At 35.3% G+C, this 20906-nt stretch overlaps 1 protein-coding gene across 1 annotated transcript in view; it reads right to left on the reverse strand.

Annotated features, from left to right (window-relative positions):
- The window catches only part of LOC145662927 (suppressor of lurcher protein 1-like), a 2696516-nt gene that overhangs the window by 1157281 nt on the left and 1518329 nt on the right, over positions 1 to 20906 (reverse strand). Inside the window, exon 5 of the mRNA XM_081728947.1 lies at positions 18002 to 18216. Coding sequence (XP_081585073.1) covers positions 18002 to 18216 — 215 coding nt within the window. The remainder of the gene's footprint in view (positions 1 to 18001; positions 18217 to 20906) is intronic.

Below are 20906 nucleotides of genomic sequence, written 5' to 3' on the forward strand. Positions count from 1 at the left end.
TCAGGGGGGCACCCACAGATCCAGACCCTCGGAGATTTTTATTTTAACTCAACATACATATGTACACTTTCTCAATAAAACCAAGGAAAAAGTGAGGTGGAACGCGGGAGACGTCGTCCACTGACTTCCAGAAAATATCTATGGCGTCCCCCCACTTCCTAAAATATTACAATGGGTAAAGATAGGCAAGGGGATGCTGTGACGTCATGCGTCCCCTTACCTTTTCAGATCCAGTTTTACCTCTGAATAATACTATAGTTTTTAACAGAGAAATGATTGATATAGCATGTAAATTTGATCTTACACTTCATCTGTACTCTTTTTCTTATAAAAATTTAGTTCTATTATTTTGTTTCTGAAAATATAGTTGAAAGTGTTTTACAATTACTTATAGTCTTTTCGGATGCAGAATAATACCCGTTCCATATTTCATAGACGTAGTGACTTGGACTGATCCCAACAAAAAGAATCTGGGCGCGCGAATGGAGTCTTGCCCCTTCCTCAAGAAAATCTTGAAACTGGCACCACTGTATTGTGTTACAATGTTATTGACTGATTATTGAATTTACAATTGTGATATTACGTATAAAAAAATGTACCGAAATCAAATAGCTAGAAAAGTATTGCCGCGTCATTTTCAAAAGGTGGGCGAAAAAGTCCAATGATATTATTAAATGCCTGAGAGACGACAAAGTCAAGATTCCTGTTTGAGACTAAGTCAAATGAGGCATTACTACTTAAACGCATTCAAGTTGTCCATTGCAGTAGTGTGATTTACCTGAATGCAACAACGTTCTAAATATCTCCAATGAATTGCATAATATGCAAATTCCTTTGACTTGGGATATTGTTCTATCTAGTTGATTTATATTTTGAATTAATAGCAAAATTTTGAGTTAGACTTAATATTATGCAAGTGAATAGCCCTTGGAATATAGGTGCCCACGAATTGAGACAAACTGAAAATACGAAAAAAGTGAACTTTGGGTATTTTTCAATTCAGCACAGCAATTGTGTTAATTATAAATTTTGTAGCTACAGTTTTATGGAAGTTAGCCAGTTTTTAGTCATATTCGTTTTCGCTACTTAACTATTTTGTGAAAACACCTATTAGCAACACTACCAACTAATCTAGTTGTACTCTTAACTTTACAAATAATACAGGATGTTTTACAAAACCGGTTAAATTGCTTGTGGGGTGGGAACACTGTTTCGAACGTTCGCTACAGTGCATTTTATCGTGAAGTTGAGTGCAGCAGTGTGTTTCTACGTCAATGGTTGTGAGAAGGTTGTATTGTTGAGTTGTTATGAGGTATTATGTGTTGAATCAGTGCTTGTGGTAACAAGAAACATTTGTAATTTGCATTAGAACGGAGGATTGATATTTTACATATAGACAGGCTCCATCAAGGAATGTAAAGAAGTGTTTTAACAGGTTGACTGTCATGAGCATCATATGTGGTGTTCACCTTATTTCTCTGTGAGGCCATATCATATTCAAACATATATGATACTCATGTTTGATATCACAAATTACTAACCTATCCAGGTTCTTGAACATCATATATGATGTTCATTGTCACAAATTGCAATGAGAGACCATGAGCATCACAAATGATGCTCGACTCCCATTGGTACATTTTCAGGAGAAAAAATATCGCGACAAAAATGTGATATAACTATCCATAATCGAACCAAAGATAAGAAGAAATGTATGGCCTCCTGGGAGCTGGGACCAGTATCCTCAAATCATCTTGGCGGTTAACCTGTAGCGAAGTATCCTGGTATAAAACTTCCCACTACCAGGGGTTAAGTGCTGTATCGCTGGATCAATTTTGGGAAATTTACCGGGTCGATTTGAGACTTTATTTAAGTTTGTGAGGAAGAATGAGTGAAAGTCAGGTAAGGGGAATAGTAAAAGTTAAGAAAATGGTTGTATTTTTGGTTTTTGATGTTGTAAGTGGCACTGTATATGGAAGCAGATTGACTATTTCGCGAAGAGGTACACTCCGCATCAAAAAAATTGCGACACCTAACGCCACGAGGCCACCCAATATACACTTTCTTATCCCATAATCGTGTCTGCTAAGGGGCCCTCTCTCTCCTCCTTTCTTCTCTCCATAACTAAAATTACCTAACAACATACACGCAATTGTAATTTCAAACTACACATGCATTAGTATCGATGAAATGAAATAACAAAACCGAGACGAAACAAGATTCATAAGTTGATTTAGGGAGAAACTGAAACACACATAATGAAAAATTGAAACCAATGGATGTATATAACACAGAGGTTCGGAAATGAGGCAAGAGGGAGGAGAGAGAGAGAGAGACAAGGCGAGAGAAGAAGAAAAATAAAAGGGAGAACAGATAAAAATGTGGAATTTTAAACTTAGTAAGAAAACAACCTAACATTATAAAGTTCCGTTACCAGAAATCCAACAGTAATATAGAAATAACGTTTGTTTTTATATATTTTTAGTACTATTCAAATATATAGAGGAAACATTCATTAAGTCTCTTTCATAAAGGGTAGCATAGTCAATTTCCAGTAGAACTGTAGATCTCACAGACACATCTAAGATAATGTCAACAGTTTAACGCACATGCTTTGTTTCCGCGTGGTTCGGTTGTAAATTCGGTGGTGTTCATTGGACGTACTGATGCAAACCACATTCTAATAAACCCAGTAGGTAGCGTAGGTCATATCTTCCATTTCAGACTACTAATGCAAAGTGAACAAAAAAAGAAAAAAACGAAAAGAAAAAGGAAGGAAGAAAGAAAGATAAAATTGAATGAGTGCTATTTTACTGGCAAATTTTTATCAGAAATATCCTATATTAAAAGTCCAAACCGTATCATAATAAACAGTTACAAATGTTCAAATGGAAAATTGGATGTTCGTTATAAATGTAGCAAACCGTGCATGTTTCAAATTTTAACGTGAATAAATCACATTGAATTATAGGACGAAAACAAATTTGTGTCGAACTAGTATAAATAAAATTTTGTTTTCAAATAACCAAAGAGGTTGCCATTTTCTAGTCTTTTCCGAAGATTTATCAGTTCCGAACATCCAGCATCATTTTCTTCTCTTGCGGATATAACGTTGTAATTTGCACAGATAAAATGAACACGTTACAGCTCAAACGGATCATAGTGTCAGTTGGATGATGTTGGTTAGCTTATGACCCACCACTTGGTCGAGTTCAAAGCCGTAGTGACCCTTGTAATTCGACTGATACTCGATAACCCAGATGATAAAAAAGATATTTTGCTTATTCCCTTGCGTTTAAACAGCATTTCTTTCAGAGATGACCAGGACTGGAGATGTTTACCCCAGAGCACAAAAACTGGAAATGAAGTTTACAGTTAATTACATTTTTGAGACCAGGTGTATCGGTCTTTCTCAGTTTTAAACTTTGGAACAAGAACATGTGTACGTAAGAGAGAGGGGAGACAAGTGAAAGATGCAAAGACAGGATAGGGAAACGTCAAGAAAAGGAGAGAGAGGGAGAGAGAGAGAGAGACGAAAATAAATATGACACTTATCATTACAGTGTATGATGAAGAACACACACACTGTTTATTGCAATTCTCGCCAGTGATGCTTTGTAAGTTCTCCAACAGAAAATAAATCTCTGTTTGTAGCCATTATTTTATGCGAAAAAAGTTACACTAACTAACGGGGAATCGAACCTAGATTTTCCGCTTGGAAATCTGATACTTTTCCACTACACCACCGATCGCTTTACCCAAACTTTGTCCAAGAAATGTTGTAATATTTTTTCTGAGAGTGATAACACGAAAAGTGTTTACTGCAGAGCAATGAAATGTTTCGAATATCCTGGCAAATCCCTTGTCCTTTCTCAAACAACATTCGTAAATCGTCTCTATCATATTAAAGGTGTTTGCTTCCACATTCTTAAGTATTGCACTTCTAATATGAGAAATCGATTCTTCACTATCACTTTGTAAAAAATGCAAGCTTGGGGTGAACAGGATTTGAACCTAAGCCTGACAGCTGTATTAGTCGTAACTCCATGACGTTACATGCCACCTGAAACTAAAACCGAAATATTACTTACTTTAGCCTTGATCATTGGAACGATCAAGCTTCTTCCTGTAAGTTTATTTGCACCTAAGTGCACAAAGAAGTTTATTTATTCGTTGACCTAGAGAGAAATTAGTGCCCACTAATAAAGGAAACAACATACAATCTAGGAAAAAATACAGAAATAAAAACATATTATTAATTAATTTCTCCCTGCAAGTTCAAAAGTACATGAATAATAATAATAATAATAATAATAATAATAATAATAATAATAATAATAATAATAATAATAATAATAATAATAATAATAATAATTACTAGCATCAAAGGCCGCTTTCCTGGGCTAAATTGAGAAAAAATAATAATATGCTCCGTTATTCAGTCACTTTTTCTATTACTAAAGCGCTCTTTGATATCGGTCATTTTCGATTAGTTTTATATTTCCCACGTTGCTAAGCACGGCATCTTCTGTGTCATTGTTCATCTCAGCCACCCGGAAAACTATGAATTCGACAATGATATTGGTTATTTTGATCATTTTTATATGTCTTCCCCTCCTCCATGTTGCGGGTTGAAATTGGATTTTAAACGGCATCAGATGTGTCATGGTTCATCTCAGCGACTCCAAAAATTTAGATTCGATACTAATATCGGTCATTTTGCATTCGCTTTTAAATGTGGCTATCCTTCCCCCTTCTTTTAGTTACACCATCAAAATGATATGAGGAAAGCCACCTCGGGTTCGAACTTCATCTAAGTTGAAAATTTTATCGAGATCGGTAAGGCGGTTTAAGACTTATTAAATTTTATTTATGTTTATATATATATATCCCTTTCCCATTCCCCTTCTCTAAGTTCTAGCGTCAAAATGAAATAATAAAAACCATATCAGGCCCTAACATCATCTATGTTAAAAATTTGATCGAGATAGGTAGCGTGGTTCAATAGTTATTAAGTTTTATTTATTTTTATATATCTTTTCACTCCCCTCCTCAAACCCTAAGCTTTACCGTCAAAGTGATATGATGAAAGCCACTCCAGTCTCGAACTTCATCCATGTTGAAAATTTGATGCAGATCTGTCCGGTGGTTCAAGACTTATTAACCCATTTACATAGTCACTTTTATTTTTATTTGCATTGATTTTTTTTATATCTTTCCGTTCTTCCCCTTCACTACATTTCTCCATCAAGGTGAAATGGTTAAAAGCATTCCATTCTATTTTGCAAATATTATCTAGATTAATCGTTTGATTCAAAACTTATTAAGTCTTTTTATTTTTTATATTCCCCCCTCCCCTAAGTAACACCATCGAAACGAATAGATGAAAATACTCCCAGGTCCGAACATTATAAATGTTGAATATTTGATCGAGATCGGTCGGGTTGTTTAAGAGACTATAAGTCACAGTCACTTTAATTTTATAATATAGGTTATTATTATTACTACTATTATTATTATTATTATTATTATTATTATTATTATTATTATTATTATTATTATTATTATTATTATTATTATTATTATTATTATTATTATTCGCGTCCTTTTGAATATGAACGGTGAAATTACTGTATAATATGTTTTTATTTCTGACTTTTTTCCTAGATTGAATGTGATTATTTTATTAGTGGGCACAACTTTCTCTCTAGGTCGTCGAATAAATGAATTTCGTTGGCACTTAGGTGCAAATAAACTTACAGGAAGACGCTTGATCATTCCAATGATCAAGGCTAAAGTAAGTAATATTTCGGTTTTAGTTTCAGGTGGCATGATAGTATAGCGGTAACGTCATGGAGTTACGATTAATACAGCTGTCAGGCATAGCTTCAAATCCTGTTCACCCCAAGCTTGCATTTTTTACAAAGAGATATTGAAGAATCCATTTCTCATATTAGACGTGCAATGCTTGAGAATGTGGAAGCAAACACCTTTATCATGATAGAGACGATTTACGAATGTTGGTTTGAAAAGGGTAGTGGATTTGCCAGGACATTCGAAACATTTCATTGATCTCCACTAAACACTTTTCGTGTTATCGTTCTCAGAAAGAAATATTACAGCATTTGTTGGACAAAGTTTGAGTAAAAACAATTGGTGGTGTAGTGGCAAAGTACCAAACTTCCAAGCGTAAAGTGTAGGTTCGAATCCCCGTGAAGTAATATATCTTTTTCGCATAAAATAATGGCTACAAACAGAGATTTATCTTCTGTTGGAGAACTTACAAAGCATCACTGGCGAGAATTGCAATAAACAGTGTGTGTGTTCTTCATCATACACTGTAATGATAAGTATCTTTCATATTTATATTCGTCTTATTCTGTCTCTATTTTTCTTGACATTTCTCTATCCTGTCTTTCACTTCTCTCCCGTCTCTCTCACGTACAAAGTTAAAAAGTTAAAACGGAGCAAGAGACCGATAGACCTGGTCTGGAAAATTTTTTAACTGTAAATTTCAATTTGAGTTTTAGTGCCCAAGTGGTGGGCCATAAGCTAACCAATATCATCCGACTGACACTATGATCCGTTTGAGCTGTAGCGTGTTCATTTTATCTGTGCAAATTACAACGTTATGTCCGCAAGAGATGAAAGTGATGCTGGATGTTCGGAACACATAAATCTTCGGAAAAGACTAGAAAATGGCAACCTCTTTGGTTATTTGAAAACAAAATTTTATTTATACTAGTTCGACACAAATTTGTTTTCGTTCTATAATTCAATGTGATTTATTCACGTTAAAATTTGAAACATGCACGGTTTGCTACATTTATAACGAACATCCAATTTTCCATTTGAACATTTGTAACTGTTTATTATGATACGGTTTGGACTTTTAATATAGGATATTTCTGATAAAAATTTGCCAGTAAAATAGCACTCATTCAATTTTATCTTTCTTTCTTCCTTCCTTTTTCTTTTCGTTTTTTTTCTTTTTTTTTTGTTCACTTCGCATTAGTAGTCTGAAATGGAAGATATGTCCTACGCTACCTACTGGGCTTATTAGAATGTGGTTTGCATCAGTACGTCCAATGAACACTATCGAATTTACAACCGAACCACGCGGAAACAAAGCATGTGTGTTAAACTGTTGACATTATCTTAGATATATCTGTGAGATCTACAGATCTACTGGAAATTGACTATGCTATCCTTTATGAAAGAGACTTAATGAGTGTTTCAAGCATGCTCTATATATTCGAATAGTCCTAAAAAATATATAAAATCAAACGTTATTTCTATATTACTGTTGGATTTCTGGTAACGGAACTTTATAATATTAGGTTGTTTTCTTACTAAGCTTAAAATTCACATTTTTATCTGTTCTCCCTTTTATTTTTCTTCTTCTCTCGCCTTCTTTCTCTCTCTCTCTCTCGCATTTCTGAACCTCTGTGTTATATACATCCATTGGTTTCAATTTTTCATTGTGTGTGTTTTAGTTTCTCCCTAAATTAACATATGAATCTTGTTTCGTCTCGGTTTTGTTATTTAATTTTATCGATACTATTGCATGTGTAGTTTGAAATTAGAATTGCATTCTTTTTTGTTAGCTAATTTTAGTATGGGAGAGAGGGAAGGAGGAGAGAGAGAGGGTCTCTTTACCAGACACGATTATGGGTTAAGAAGGCGTATATTGGGTGGCCTAGCTGCACGGCGTTAGTTGTCGCAATTTTTTGATGCGGAGTGTATACTTGTTTTACTATACGAATCCATAGATTGTAAAATGTAGCAAAAAATTTGGGCAAGTCTTTAATTTGCCAATTTCATGTCGAGAACAGAACCCAACCAACCCGTTCCTACTACTACTACTACGTATACTATGTATAGTAATACAGCATGCCTAAGGCAACGTAATCTAACGTCACTTAATGTAATCCAACCAAATATAACCAAATGCATTATTTTCAAATTGGTCCGGCGATACAGCACTAATACCACGACCATCACTATTTGAGGCCTTTACAAGAAATGGAGGGCTGTAGGATCCGTTCAGAATGTGCAAAGAAATAAGCGACCGACCATAAGAACCTCTGAAACTGTTTAACGTTACTATTATGTATTCCTTGTTAGTTAGTTCATTGTTGGTGTTAAAGTGTTACTTGATCTCATCGCTGGATCGTACCGGTTTTATGCGGGACACTCTCTATATGCATCACTGTTAGGGCTGCATAGTTTTACAGAAATATATTCTCTTGAGGAGGGTGGGGGATATTTTCAAAAGTTACGCATGAAGAGTTTATATTCACTTACATAATTATGATCAACTGAATTAGATGTATTAGCTAGTATATCTTTCAGTTTTAGATGTGCTTTTGTTATACTCTAAATACCGTCTCCCTTAAGATAACTGGAATAGTCGTGGGATGTTAAATTGATCTCGTACTCTAAGTAATACGATTTTGTACAAATAAGTTTGTCATTCTTTCTTTTCATTTTAACGTTCCACGATTATGCTCTTTTAGGCTAAAGGAGATGGATGAGTAAGAGTAAGTGAATGATGATGGAAGGATCAGTGGAATGAAAGTGTGGGAGGAAATGTGAGTACCCGAGAAAAACTACGGACACGATGCTCACAAACTTACTTGGCCTAGGATCGAACGAGGGACCCCATACATCAGAGGTGAGCGCTCTACCACTGAGCCACAATGCCCCACAATTAAGTTTGTAATTCCTTGTATTGCAGTATCAGTGTTTGCTAGCTACAAAGATAGGATAAAAATTCCCGACAGCCGAGATTTTAACTTATCTTTCAACATTCTAAACTTTACAATCATTATTACCTGTATTTAATGAAAACAAAAACCAAGAACGAGACCAATCCATAAACCTCATCAAGCTGAACAAAATGATAAATCGTCATGCATAGCTTTCGAGAAAATCGAGAAACAAAAACTGTTTTCTAACCTAAAACTTCATGCTGTACCATTACCACGGCATATATTATTATGAAACTGACATTAAAGTATACTCTCTGATTTTTTTTTCTTATGTTACTAGCAACTCCCTCCTGGATAAGCTGTTAGCGAACGTGTCTTTGGTGTGGTAGACCAGGATTCGATTCCTGGCTGGTGCTCATGTGATTTGGAGCTGTAGGTTCATGTCTCATATAGTTTCGCTGCTGAAAGGGACACTAAAATTAAATCAATCAATGTTATGACACTAGCAAGAAAACAGAACAAATTTGGTTAATTAGATATAGCCTAAAGTCAAGCTTAACTCTAAAACATTAATTTGCGTCTAAATGTAATATTGCACAAACACGAAACGTACATCAATCGATATAAAGAAAACTTGATGCTTGATGGAAACCCTCACCCGTAATTTTCGTATTAAGTATCTGAAATGTAATATTGGAGGATTTGTAATGTGATGGAAGTTGTTGTATTTATGAAATATATACGTTGAATGTATATACAACTAATTTCTCAATTAACAATGATTATTTTTTGTTTTACAGTAGTAGTTTCAAGTGAGAAATTCGGTGGAAAAATTGAATTTCACCAGAGGACATGTTCGCATGACTTTGGTCAAAGTTTAACGTAATAACAAGGTAGAAGTCGAATGAGTGTTACGTTTCGTGGTGAAGCACCATCTAAAATAACCATTGATCGTTAGTTTCGGGAATTTAGATTTGGCCTCAACAGCCTGAGTGATGAAGTTCGTGATAGTCGTCCAGCGTCAGCCATAGTGCAAGAGAACATCGATATTGTGTGTTAACTAATTGTGATCGACTTGCTACATACATTGAAATTTAGACACATTTATTTATTGGTATGAGACAAGCACAAAAACAGTTCTTCATAATTCATCATAATTATTCATAATTGTTTATAATTATTGAAACTATGTTCTCGTTCACTCCTCACAATTTAACTCAAGAGCAAACAGGAGCAAGATTATGTTCAAACGGTTCAAAGTAGAGACGTCAAATTTTATACACAACATCATAACATAGATTAATGCGTACAAACGCGATATTAAACGACAATCTGTTGTACTAGTGTTCTAAGGTAAGTCAAAATATACAAAAATTTATCGTTCAAGGAGTGTTACGAGGCAAATGGTTGGTCCATTCTTCGGGAGATCTGGACACAACTTATCACAATTGCGTTGAAGAATGGCTAAACAGTTCAAAGAGTGGAGTTTCCAAACAGTGAAAATGTTGAACTCATGTCTCGCTCTGCATATTCCCAGTCCTAGCCCCCACCGTTTTTTTCCCTTCCAATCATCAGAAATAAAATACGTGGGCACCGATTTCAAAGTCCCTAGAGAAGTCCAAACACACAAAATGCAAGTTTCTGAGGTACTTACTGTTGAGCCACATAAGTGCTTCTACAATTTGTTTATTCGAATGGGAAAATATACTGAAAATTAAAAAAAAAAACAACTGTAATCTAGCAGTCGCCTTTCTGTCAGTTTCCGAAACTTTTAGTGCAACCCTCGTAATTAATAGTTTTTACTGTTTGAGAAGATATTGTTTGTTTACTATACATATAAAATAGTACCGTATGTAGGTTACGGATCGTATTTATTGTTACAGATTGTGGCTATATAGAAACTCCAAACCAGGCATAGACAACAGGAATTTATTTCGGGAGGTACCCAAAGCTTTTTTTGGGAGTCCACATTCAACATGATGATAAGTTATATATAAATTTGTAAAATTACTCCTAAAATTAGACTACATTTACAGGTAAGTCGGGATTTTGAGCGGAAAGGGACTGGATTCCCTAGAATCTACCCTGTGCGTAAGCCAGTGCTTCTATCAGTTATACATATACTCGCAAATGTGACACACACCTTGCTTGTAACTTCTTCATAACGAGCTGTTAAATACTAATTCTAAGAATGCATGTAGCTTTCGTGAAATTTGAAACACAACTAAATAAAATAGAAATCACTGGATATCAAAAAAATCTTGAAATAAAAATAATTATGTTCTAAACATATGTTTTAAACTTATATGCTTATAGAAACAAACAGAGGTAACCCTTTAACATATTTTATTGGACTGTTGATTAATTACAAATACTTTTGGTATATTGTAGATCTAATACTGCACAAATTGAGACATTGCGCTAAAGCGCTAATATGCTCAGTAAACAAGAATATATAAAGTACTTGCTTTCTCTTGCTGGAACTTTGACAAACATCGTTACTACGTCAAAGACTCTTTCTCAACTTCTCTTGAGTCAACCTCTTGAGGATTCCAAGTTACTTTATTTTTTTGGAATAAGCAGCTCCCTCGTTTCCACGTCACTCTTACTTAAGTTCGTTTATGAAGTGCCTTATATTGGATAGTTCTTAGTTCTTTATAAAAAAAAGCACTTCGAACAAGTTCAGTATGCGACTGTGAAGTGCTGTATATAATTCTAGTTTACCCCATAGTATATGCGTCATCGTAAGTAGTACTATGCCAGTCATTGTTAAGTCTCACTAGAACTTATACCACAATAGATGCAATCTCCTACTTAACAGAATATTACATAAAATATCCAGTATTTTATAGCATATGAAAAACTGTTATAGCGACCTGGGCTCGTGAAGCCTGATACCAACTATATAATTGCTTTGCCTTACCTGTGTTGTATCGGAAGAATTCTGTACGATTCATGAAGCTGCCTTCCGAACGCACACTTGAGAAAATATGAACAGCGCAAGTGCACCAACAATGTTACCAAACTTATAAAAGATATGGCGAACTAGCGACAGAAAAGGATTAACCCATTTTGGATTTCCACTTTTTGAGGTAAATTTTAGACTTTCATTCAAACAGCTACTGCTTCCGTACTATTTATTGTAGGAGCATGGTTCATACCTAGTCTTTTTTTCAGGATAGAGCATACTTTCCAACAACACCACTCATTTGTCCGAGGTACATCAGAAACGGGAAAATAAAAAAAAGGGAGGATTTTTCGAAATAAAATTTGTTTCGAAATTTTTACACCCCTCTAACCCCAGCTTGGGTTCATGTAGGGATCTGATTTTTTTTTAAGGAAATACACTATTAGGTACGAAATAAGGGTGAAAATTTTCAGTCTTGTATCTTGCAAAAAAAAAAAAAAAAAAAAAAAAAAAAAAAAAGGCGGAAAATTGTTGGAAGTCTGAATTTAGGCCCTATATACATACACACACTTACATATATATTATAATTACTGCGTCATTACTATTTAGTCTAGGATCATTATTCAAACGTCATGTTCTTCAGTATGACGGGCCCTTTCCAACGGTACCACTCATATGTCCGTATCGAACACCTGAACCGGAAAAATCGGAAAAACTGGAATTTCTTCTGATAAAATCACTCCCTCGAAACACTTGCGCCCCTTGGGCCCGGCCCTGGTTTCACATAGGGATCTCCAAAAAAAATTGGAAATACCTAAAGCTACACACAATCCATATATAAAGTTTCAATCTGATATCTTGAAAAGTAAAGGTGTGAAAATTTTCTGAAATTAACCTTAAGAAAAAATGAAAGGTCACGCCCCTCCCCCCACTTAGAGCCGTCAAGTTGACCATCCGGTTCCATCTATGGTATTCTTTGGTCCACCGTTTACTTTACCAATAAAAGAAACACGGCTTAAATATCTGTTATAGAAACTAAATAATCGGGTCAAAGACGATACTACGCCATGGTAACAAAAGTTACCAAAAATCCTAAAAGCTTTAGAGACATATAACACGATTACTAATATTTTTCCGAATTAAACGGTAATCACAACAATGGCCAAAATATATTTTTAAAAAAACAACAAAAATAATTAAATAAAATGAAACTTAGCGACAGACAGCACTACACCCTCTGGAGATGTTCTCTGTATACAGGACAACTGACAAAATTTCAAGGATGGGGGTTGACGTCCGTGACACACCCTTACGTTCTATTCGGTACTGAAATTAGGAGATCTAGGTCAAGTTTCACGAGTCCTTACGATCACTTTAGTAACGAACGATATATTTTAGTGCCATGAAAATTCTCGAAAACTGCGCATCAGAATGTACTTTCATGCATATAAAATTTTGTTCAGCTTAATAAGATATATCATTTGATTTATGTATCGTCTTTGGAGAATACTTTTCCCGTTAAATGCCAATAATACTGAAGAATTTTCTGAAATAAAGGATGTTATGCAGAGATGGAAAACTTTGGTACAATATTACATTGAAAAAAATAACAATTGAAAGAAAACTTTTTTAAACGTTACTACAGTGCTTCTATTAAATACAATAATAAGTGTTTTTTTAATTGATTCATTGTTGTATCATATTAACAAATGTTAAGAAAAATGCAATAAAAACAACAAAATTAATTGTTTTGAATGGGTAAAATTTAGAAATGGGACGATGATTAAAAAGCATTAGACGCTATTCCTAAGGTTCAAGACGTGATTTTATAAATACTCTTGAAATAGTTCGATAGCGCCCAATTTTTTTTTTTTTTTTGTTTACGTCCAATTTCATTTTATCTCACTGAAAAACATCTCTTATTTACTGATTTTTCTAAACTTTTGTAAATAAGGCACTAACACTACATTACCCCCCCCACGCACACACACACAAACTATTTTATTCTATTTATTCCATTTTATAAAAGCATTCCATTTTGAAATGTTATTTTACGATTTTTATTTCCATCTTCATTCAATACTTTAATTGCATTATGCAAGATAGCTGTCTCTTTTTTCTTGTTACAGAAAACAGAAAAAGTAAAAGAAAGAAAAGGAAAAGAACGCACAAACTTGTTGATATGAAGTCAACAGAAGGTATGTAACCAACCAAACTTTTCTAAGAATTTGGGTTGTATAAGCAATAGGCGATCGAAGCTTATTTATTTTATTTGTGTGGGCTCAGGCGTGTTAGATCATTGCACACGCCTCTTAGGGGTGAGTCCTCGGCAACGATATTTTGGTCTGTAGAGTGATCCTTATAGTGAAGATCTCTGCCTGCAGGAAAGGTATAAGTATTCCTGCAATAATAATGAGCAATGGAGAAAACCAGTAAAGTATCGGCAAGAAAATGCATTTGTAACCGGTAAAAAGCAACGGCAAACCATCATTGTATCTTTCCCAAGAACAGGCACCATTGAAAGTGGAGGAATCACGCTAGAAGCTAATTGCGGAAGAGAAAATACCTAGAGGAAGGCCACGATTTAATATACAGACTAAATAATAAATGATATAGGAAGGAAAATCTACAAAACAAACGAAAAGTCTGGCTCAGAATATGGAAGTGTGGGAAGCTGCATCAAAGCAAACGAGAGATTACTGACCTAAGATGGTGATGAATTATTAGACTTAAAAACTATCCTAAGCATAAATGTCAGAAGTCTTAGAAAACGGCTTTGTCCGTCTGTCTTGACAGATATCAGTGCAAAATCAGTAATAAATTTTCAGATGCAGTTATTTTTGCAATTGATTCAGCGTTCCAATGATAGATTCCATCTCCTCCGATAACTCTTTATTTAAGCCAGACGTGATTCAAATTAGTCATTTTCGGTTTCAACGTTTATTGCCATAGAACGAAAACGGAACCAGATAGAATGAAGCTTCTTTCGGAAATGATTCAGTATCTCAAAGGAACGCATCATGACTGTCATTATGACTGTCCTGAATACTCTACCAAACCTAAAGGTTATTCAAATATAATGTTACTTTCGGTTTCAATGCTGATTTTTACAGAGGAAGAACGGTAAGAGATACCGGGATGTAGTTCTCTACAATCAATTCATTGTCAAAAGAGTAGGATCTATCTTCTTCATTAACCAATTATTCGAACTGGAGGTGGATAAAAAGAGCAATTTGCGGTTTCAATAATGATTTTCATTGAGCAAAAGGGAAAGGGATATCGAGATGCGGTTGTTTGCAATTGATTCTGCTTCGCACGAATAGGTTGTGCTTTCTCCAATAACATTCCATTCAAACCAAAAGTGGTTCAAATTAACTACTTCCGGTTTCAACATTTTTAACCATAGAACAAAAATTGTAATATATATATACCTAGTCTAGCCATAAATTCTGTTAGAACTAAAAACTGAATAACTCAACTATTATGAGAGAGATTTTAATTTGCTTTGCGTATGTTGTTCTTACATGCATTCACTACACACAGCGGTAATCATATTTCGAAATGGTCACCTTTTTCATGGACACAGGATCTCAGTCTCTGTGGTTACTCACCTATGATGGAACGGATTACATCCAGAGGAATCTTCGCTACTGCTGTTAACAAGGAACTCTTTAAACTATCAATGGTCGGGTGTCTTTTTTGCAGACGATACCCTCTAGCATTGACGACAGTCGGTAGTTCATAGGGTTCAGGTTCGGACTGCTTCTGGACCAATCTTCTGGCGAAATGAATTCAGGTACACGACGCTGAAGCCACACCTGACTGGACCTAGCCTTGTGGATGGGAGTAGAATCCCGCAGGAAAGTCCAGGGTTGGTTGTGAAATAATATGCCACTTACCTCTTCACAATAGGCTCTAAAACGGTGCTTTCGTACACTCGGCCACTAGTTTTATCTTCATTTTCGCAAAAATGCAGCTTGGTTGTGGCGGAATAACTCACATCGGACCACATCATCAGCTGGGCTCTCTGCACTTTTGGAACTTTTTACGGGCTTCCTGAGAGATTGATGCATACGCCCTATCGTTTTGCTGATTGAACGACTGTTGAATGGTGAATATCGCATTTCTCCTTATCCTTCCTTATCGCATTTCTCCACACACGAGCCGCCACCGCTTTTTTGGCTGCTAGAGTCCTGACACTGCTTGTACGACCCGTTCTCGGAAGATCCTTCACAGTCCCGGTTTTATCGAAGCACTCAATGGTATGATACACAAACATACGACTGGTGTGGGACTTCTGTAGCGTCTTGAAATTGTCACTAGCAGATTGTACAACTTTATGGAACGCTATCGCGTCAAAATGGTTTTCGTAGTCGCCTCATTCCATGGTTCCACCTGCAGCTCAATACTTCCTTTTTCACGCAGACCTACATAATGGTTCAAGGTTCCCGTGAACACACTGGAGGTTCTTTCCTCCTCACCCCGGATATACAGCATGCGTCAAAAGTTTGTAACAGTATTAATGGCTAAACTAGGTATATAGCGACAAGCTCTTTTCTGCAATCGATTCAGGGTGTGAACATAACATACAATCAAAACCTGTTACTAAAACCGTAAAAAGATGTAAATTTACTGCTACTTCCTGTTTCCATAGTGATTTTCATAGCAAAAATGGTAAGAGATATCAAGATTGCAGTTTCTTGCAATTGATTCAGTTTCCTGGAAATAGGTTCTATCTCCTCTCTTCACCCTCTGTTTAGTCCGGATGTAGTTAAAATTAACTATTTACGATTTCAGTATTTATTTCCCATAGAACCAAAATTGTAATATATAGCTATGAGTGGTTTTCTGGAATCGACTTAGGATCTCAAGAACACATATCATCACAACCCACAACACTTTACCAAAGCCGGAAGTGGTTAAAATTTACGACTAATTCCAGTTTCAATACTGATTTCACAGAGCAAAGACGGTAAGAGATATCGAGATGCGTTTTTTTCAATCAATTCAGCTTTCCAAGAGTAGCTTCTATCTCCAAATATAATGTCAGCTCAAGCTGGAAGTGGTTCAAATTAACAATTTCCACTTTCAACTTTTGTTGCCGTAGAATAAAAACAATAGGCCTAAGCCGTAGCCAGTAATTGTCTTTTGATATGAATTCAGCGTCCGACAAAGAGGTTCTATCTTTGATGTTATTAATCTATTTCAACCAGTAGTTATAGACGAATTGCTTCAAGTTTGGGTATTGAACTCTCGTAGTTTAGAAATATACCGTAGTTTCACACTGAGAAGTAAAATTCACTTGATTATATTAACTTCCCTGTAAAAGGAAAAGCTAGAGCGAGAGTTATGTGCGAATATTGTATTACTGTTGAATTTAGGTATTGCTACAAAAGTTTTGAGTTGTAGTTAGTACGAAATTCAGTGGAATTTTAGATGCAAGATTTGACCCCAACATACAAACAAACAAACTAACTCTATGGCCTATGGAATCCGGAGGTTCAATGACACATTCATTAAAGTTCTCTATTGATGTCCATTCTTAGCAACTGAGTTCAGTTTCTACTTTGTACTTCTATTTCCGGAAGATCAATCTTAATATTATCCTCCCATCTGCGCCTAGGTCTTTCTAATGGTCGTTTTCCGATTGAATTTTCAGTTAAAACTTTGAAATCGTTCCTACTTTCTCCCATTGAGGCTACATGACCTGCCTACATGAGCCTCGTAGATTTGGTGAGCCTAATAATATTTAGTAAATCGTATAAATTATGTAGTTACTCGTTATGAAGTTCTAGTTCTAGTTCTAGTTATAAAGAAAGTCCCGGCGTTATAGCCCAGTGGACTGCTTCACTAAATTTGTTTTAATTATTTTTGCAAACGTAGATTTGAAGAAAATGGCGCGTTCCAACATGGACGAATTCGCCTGTTCTAAGTAGATTTGTTTTCACACAATTTGTAAAATTACTTTGGGGTTAGAGGCTTAGGATATATAAAAAAGATGTAATAATATATAAAAATTGTAAAGAAACTAAATTTTGTCAAAATTTAAAATTATGTACGAGTTCACAATTGCACAATTGAAGGAGCTTGATACTCCAGATGTAAAGATGTCCGTCGCCATCTTGTTCCCCAGTTATGAAGTTTCCACTATTTTCCATTCCCAACAAACAGAAAAGCACAATAATACAATAATTGAAATAATTAAGAAATTTTCCTTGGTTACCTTTCAGTATTGTAGCAAGTGAAAAGAAGGAGCTAGTATAAACTGTGAAAAAGAAACAAGAATACAAAGGAAATTGCATGATTAGAAAGTAAAACACTTTGACTGAAACACAACAGGAAAGACTATAGTAATATACGTATATATGCGTGTACTTACGGCGATCCAGAAAGCGGAAAGTTCCCATAAACCCGGTGTTGTTTCCGGGTCGGCGATCTGTATGAAATTCAAGCACTAAACTATGTCCAGAGCTGAAGTGCACGTGTGGTATATCTGTGAGGCTACCACAAAGGACGCTGGACCACGGAGTGAATTCGTTCACCTCGACGCGATCGAGGTGCAGGAACAGTTTCACAAAATCGCCGCGGATGCAACTGGAAAAAAATAAAAGTAAATGAAGTATGTTAATTTTTTTGTTTTGTAGAAGTACTTCCACGAAAGTACCTTGTTTTTAAAAAACTCACACTGTAAAAACACGCAATAGAAGAGATGAAAAACAAGTAACATAGAGGCAAATACAATGTTTTGAAAAAAGAAAAAAAGAGTCAAAACACAATGTAATCCTTTGTTGTAATTTTTCCAAATACTAGTAATATTTTCTATTGCAAAAAAAAAAAAAAAAAAAAAAAGGAAATCTCGACAAGTATAGTTTGCGTTTATTCAACCTTTAAGAGATTAACGTTTATCAAATTTCTTCCGTGTATTCCATCCTTAATTCTTTCTCTAAATAAGAACTGAGCTGTCTGAAGCCAGAATGAACTAATTACATTTTCGTGCTCTAGGAAATTAGCCTTTATGGAAACATATAGTGGCAACTTGACACGAACTGCTCTTACTGGTACTTGGGCATCAATTGACCTTGCGTCAGTGTCTACTAGTAGTTTATTTTAGCATAAGTAATGTTCGGTGTGAAATATGCATAGCTCAAAAGATTTCATGCTTTAACTCAGAAATAGCGAAAATGTAATTAGTCCAATCTGGTTTCAGATAGCTCAAATAATACAGTGTAACATGTTGTAAGTAATAATAGACAAAACACCGTATCTACTTCCGGATATTTCTCAATGCTTCTGATCAGTTGAGTTACCTGAAAAAAATAATTTAACTACATCTAAGACGATTTCTGAGTTCAAGCAGTAAATCGTTTGAATTACTTGTATTCCACACCGAACCTTTGGCACAAGAAATAAGTATACAAAATGAAGCAGAGATCCCTTACTGCTAAGCGGTTAGCGTACGAGGCCTCTGGCGTGAGAGACCTCGATTTGATTCCTAGTGGCAGCACATGTGGTTCGGATTCTATATGAAACTGAAAATCAACAACTCAAATCAAATCAAATGAAGCTCTTGTTTCAATGGTAGCAGTACATGTCAAGTCACTGTTTCCATAAAAGTTAATTTTCCACACCATGAAAAAGTAGTTAATTCACTCTGGCTTGAGACAGCTCAATTAGTGATTTTTACTCTTGCGAAAATTGACTACTTACTAACTTCAACTTTAATGACCAGTAACTTGGGAACAATGATCTACCTAGGTACAAAGAATAATATGCAACATATATGCTGAGTTAGATTGATTCGAGTCAGATTATTTGTAGAGACTGCGCACGATATACACAGTATATTTTCAGTTCAAACGTCTTATTTGATTGCCGTAAATAGGAACCAAAAGCATTCATAAGGGAAAAAAAACTATACACAATTGCATCTTAACCAGATGTAATCGTGCACGAAGCAGTTATCGATTCTTGACTCAGGGAAATTTGTGAGGAGTCAAAATATGTGGACTTTTCTGGCTGTTTTTAAAAACACCTTGCGTGGATACAACTAACATACCTCTTTTCTTCTGCGACCTCATCAACATACAAGCATATGGTAAAAGTTCATTATTAGTGCAAGTTTAGTAGAATAGAACGAATCGCTAAACTGATTCTTGACAATTCGATAATATTTAAGCACAAGTTTACATTACACATCCTTATTACTCCTAGGGGTGGGAAGGAGGGTATGTAAGTATATTCGAAAGAACCGACATTAGTGTCGAATCCATAGATTTTGGTATCATTGAGATGATTGGTAACACCTCTGGTGATACTTAAGCACAAGAATAGACGAGAAGGGGGATGTCAGGGGTATAGTCAAAGACTCATTTCTTTAGGCGTTGGCTGGAATTGACAGATGTAATACCCCAAGTCTTGCTCCTCGTTACTCATTTCTTTAGGCGTTGCGTGGAATTAACAGATGGAATGCCCCAAGCCTTGCTTTTTGTTATTATTTACTCTGCGTTGCTCTTTGTTTTGTATTTAATTCACCCATTTGTTTACTTTCAGATGTTTTACATATACTACATAAACGTTATTTTGCGCTACACCTAGTACTAGTACTGAATAAACTAATTACTTCTTCTTCCATTATATATATATATATATATATATATATGTATGTATAATGTTCGAAGTATATATATGTATATGGGTGTGGGGTATTTCTATTCTAACACTGTAGAAAATGTTCTTTCTTCAATCCTCTCAATACAAAATTAGTTCAATTTCATGTTAAAAATTTATTCGTTTTGCCTGTAATGCTCTTTGTTGCTGGCTTTTCAGGGAAGGGAAAAAGAGTTAAAATGTGTTTCGGTATTAGGACATGTTTCAGTTGATCGACTAGAAGTGAAGATGTAAAATTTCGGAGGTGAAGATTATTTTCCTGACAATACTAATGTGGCATTCGTTTACAAAGATTTATTTTCTTGGATACGTACAAAAACTCTACCCGTTTGTGATAATTCACTGTTGAAATGTGTTCTGACCGAATAGGTGGCTCTCCAAGAGCTGGATTTGTTGGTCTTGTTATCTGGAGAAAACTACAGCAGAAGCAGACAGTGAGTGTGTACTAGTGGTTCATAACAGGAGAAATACTGTTCTTCAAATGAAATAAATACTAATATGGAACAAATCAGACACTCATTAGTGTTTGAGCTCGTTAAGAGTAGTAGTGCGGCCTTAGTCAACTTCAACATTAGGCAAGTGTATCGTGAGGATAATATTGACTAAAAACATCGTTG

Source organism: Thermobia domestica, chromosome 10 (genome assembly GCF_964235325.1).
Source record: "Thermobia domestica chromosome 10, izTheDome1.hap1.1, whole genome shotgun sequence".
NCBI lineage: Eukaryota > Metazoa > Arthropoda > Insecta > Zygentoma > Lepismatidae > Thermobia > Thermobia domestica.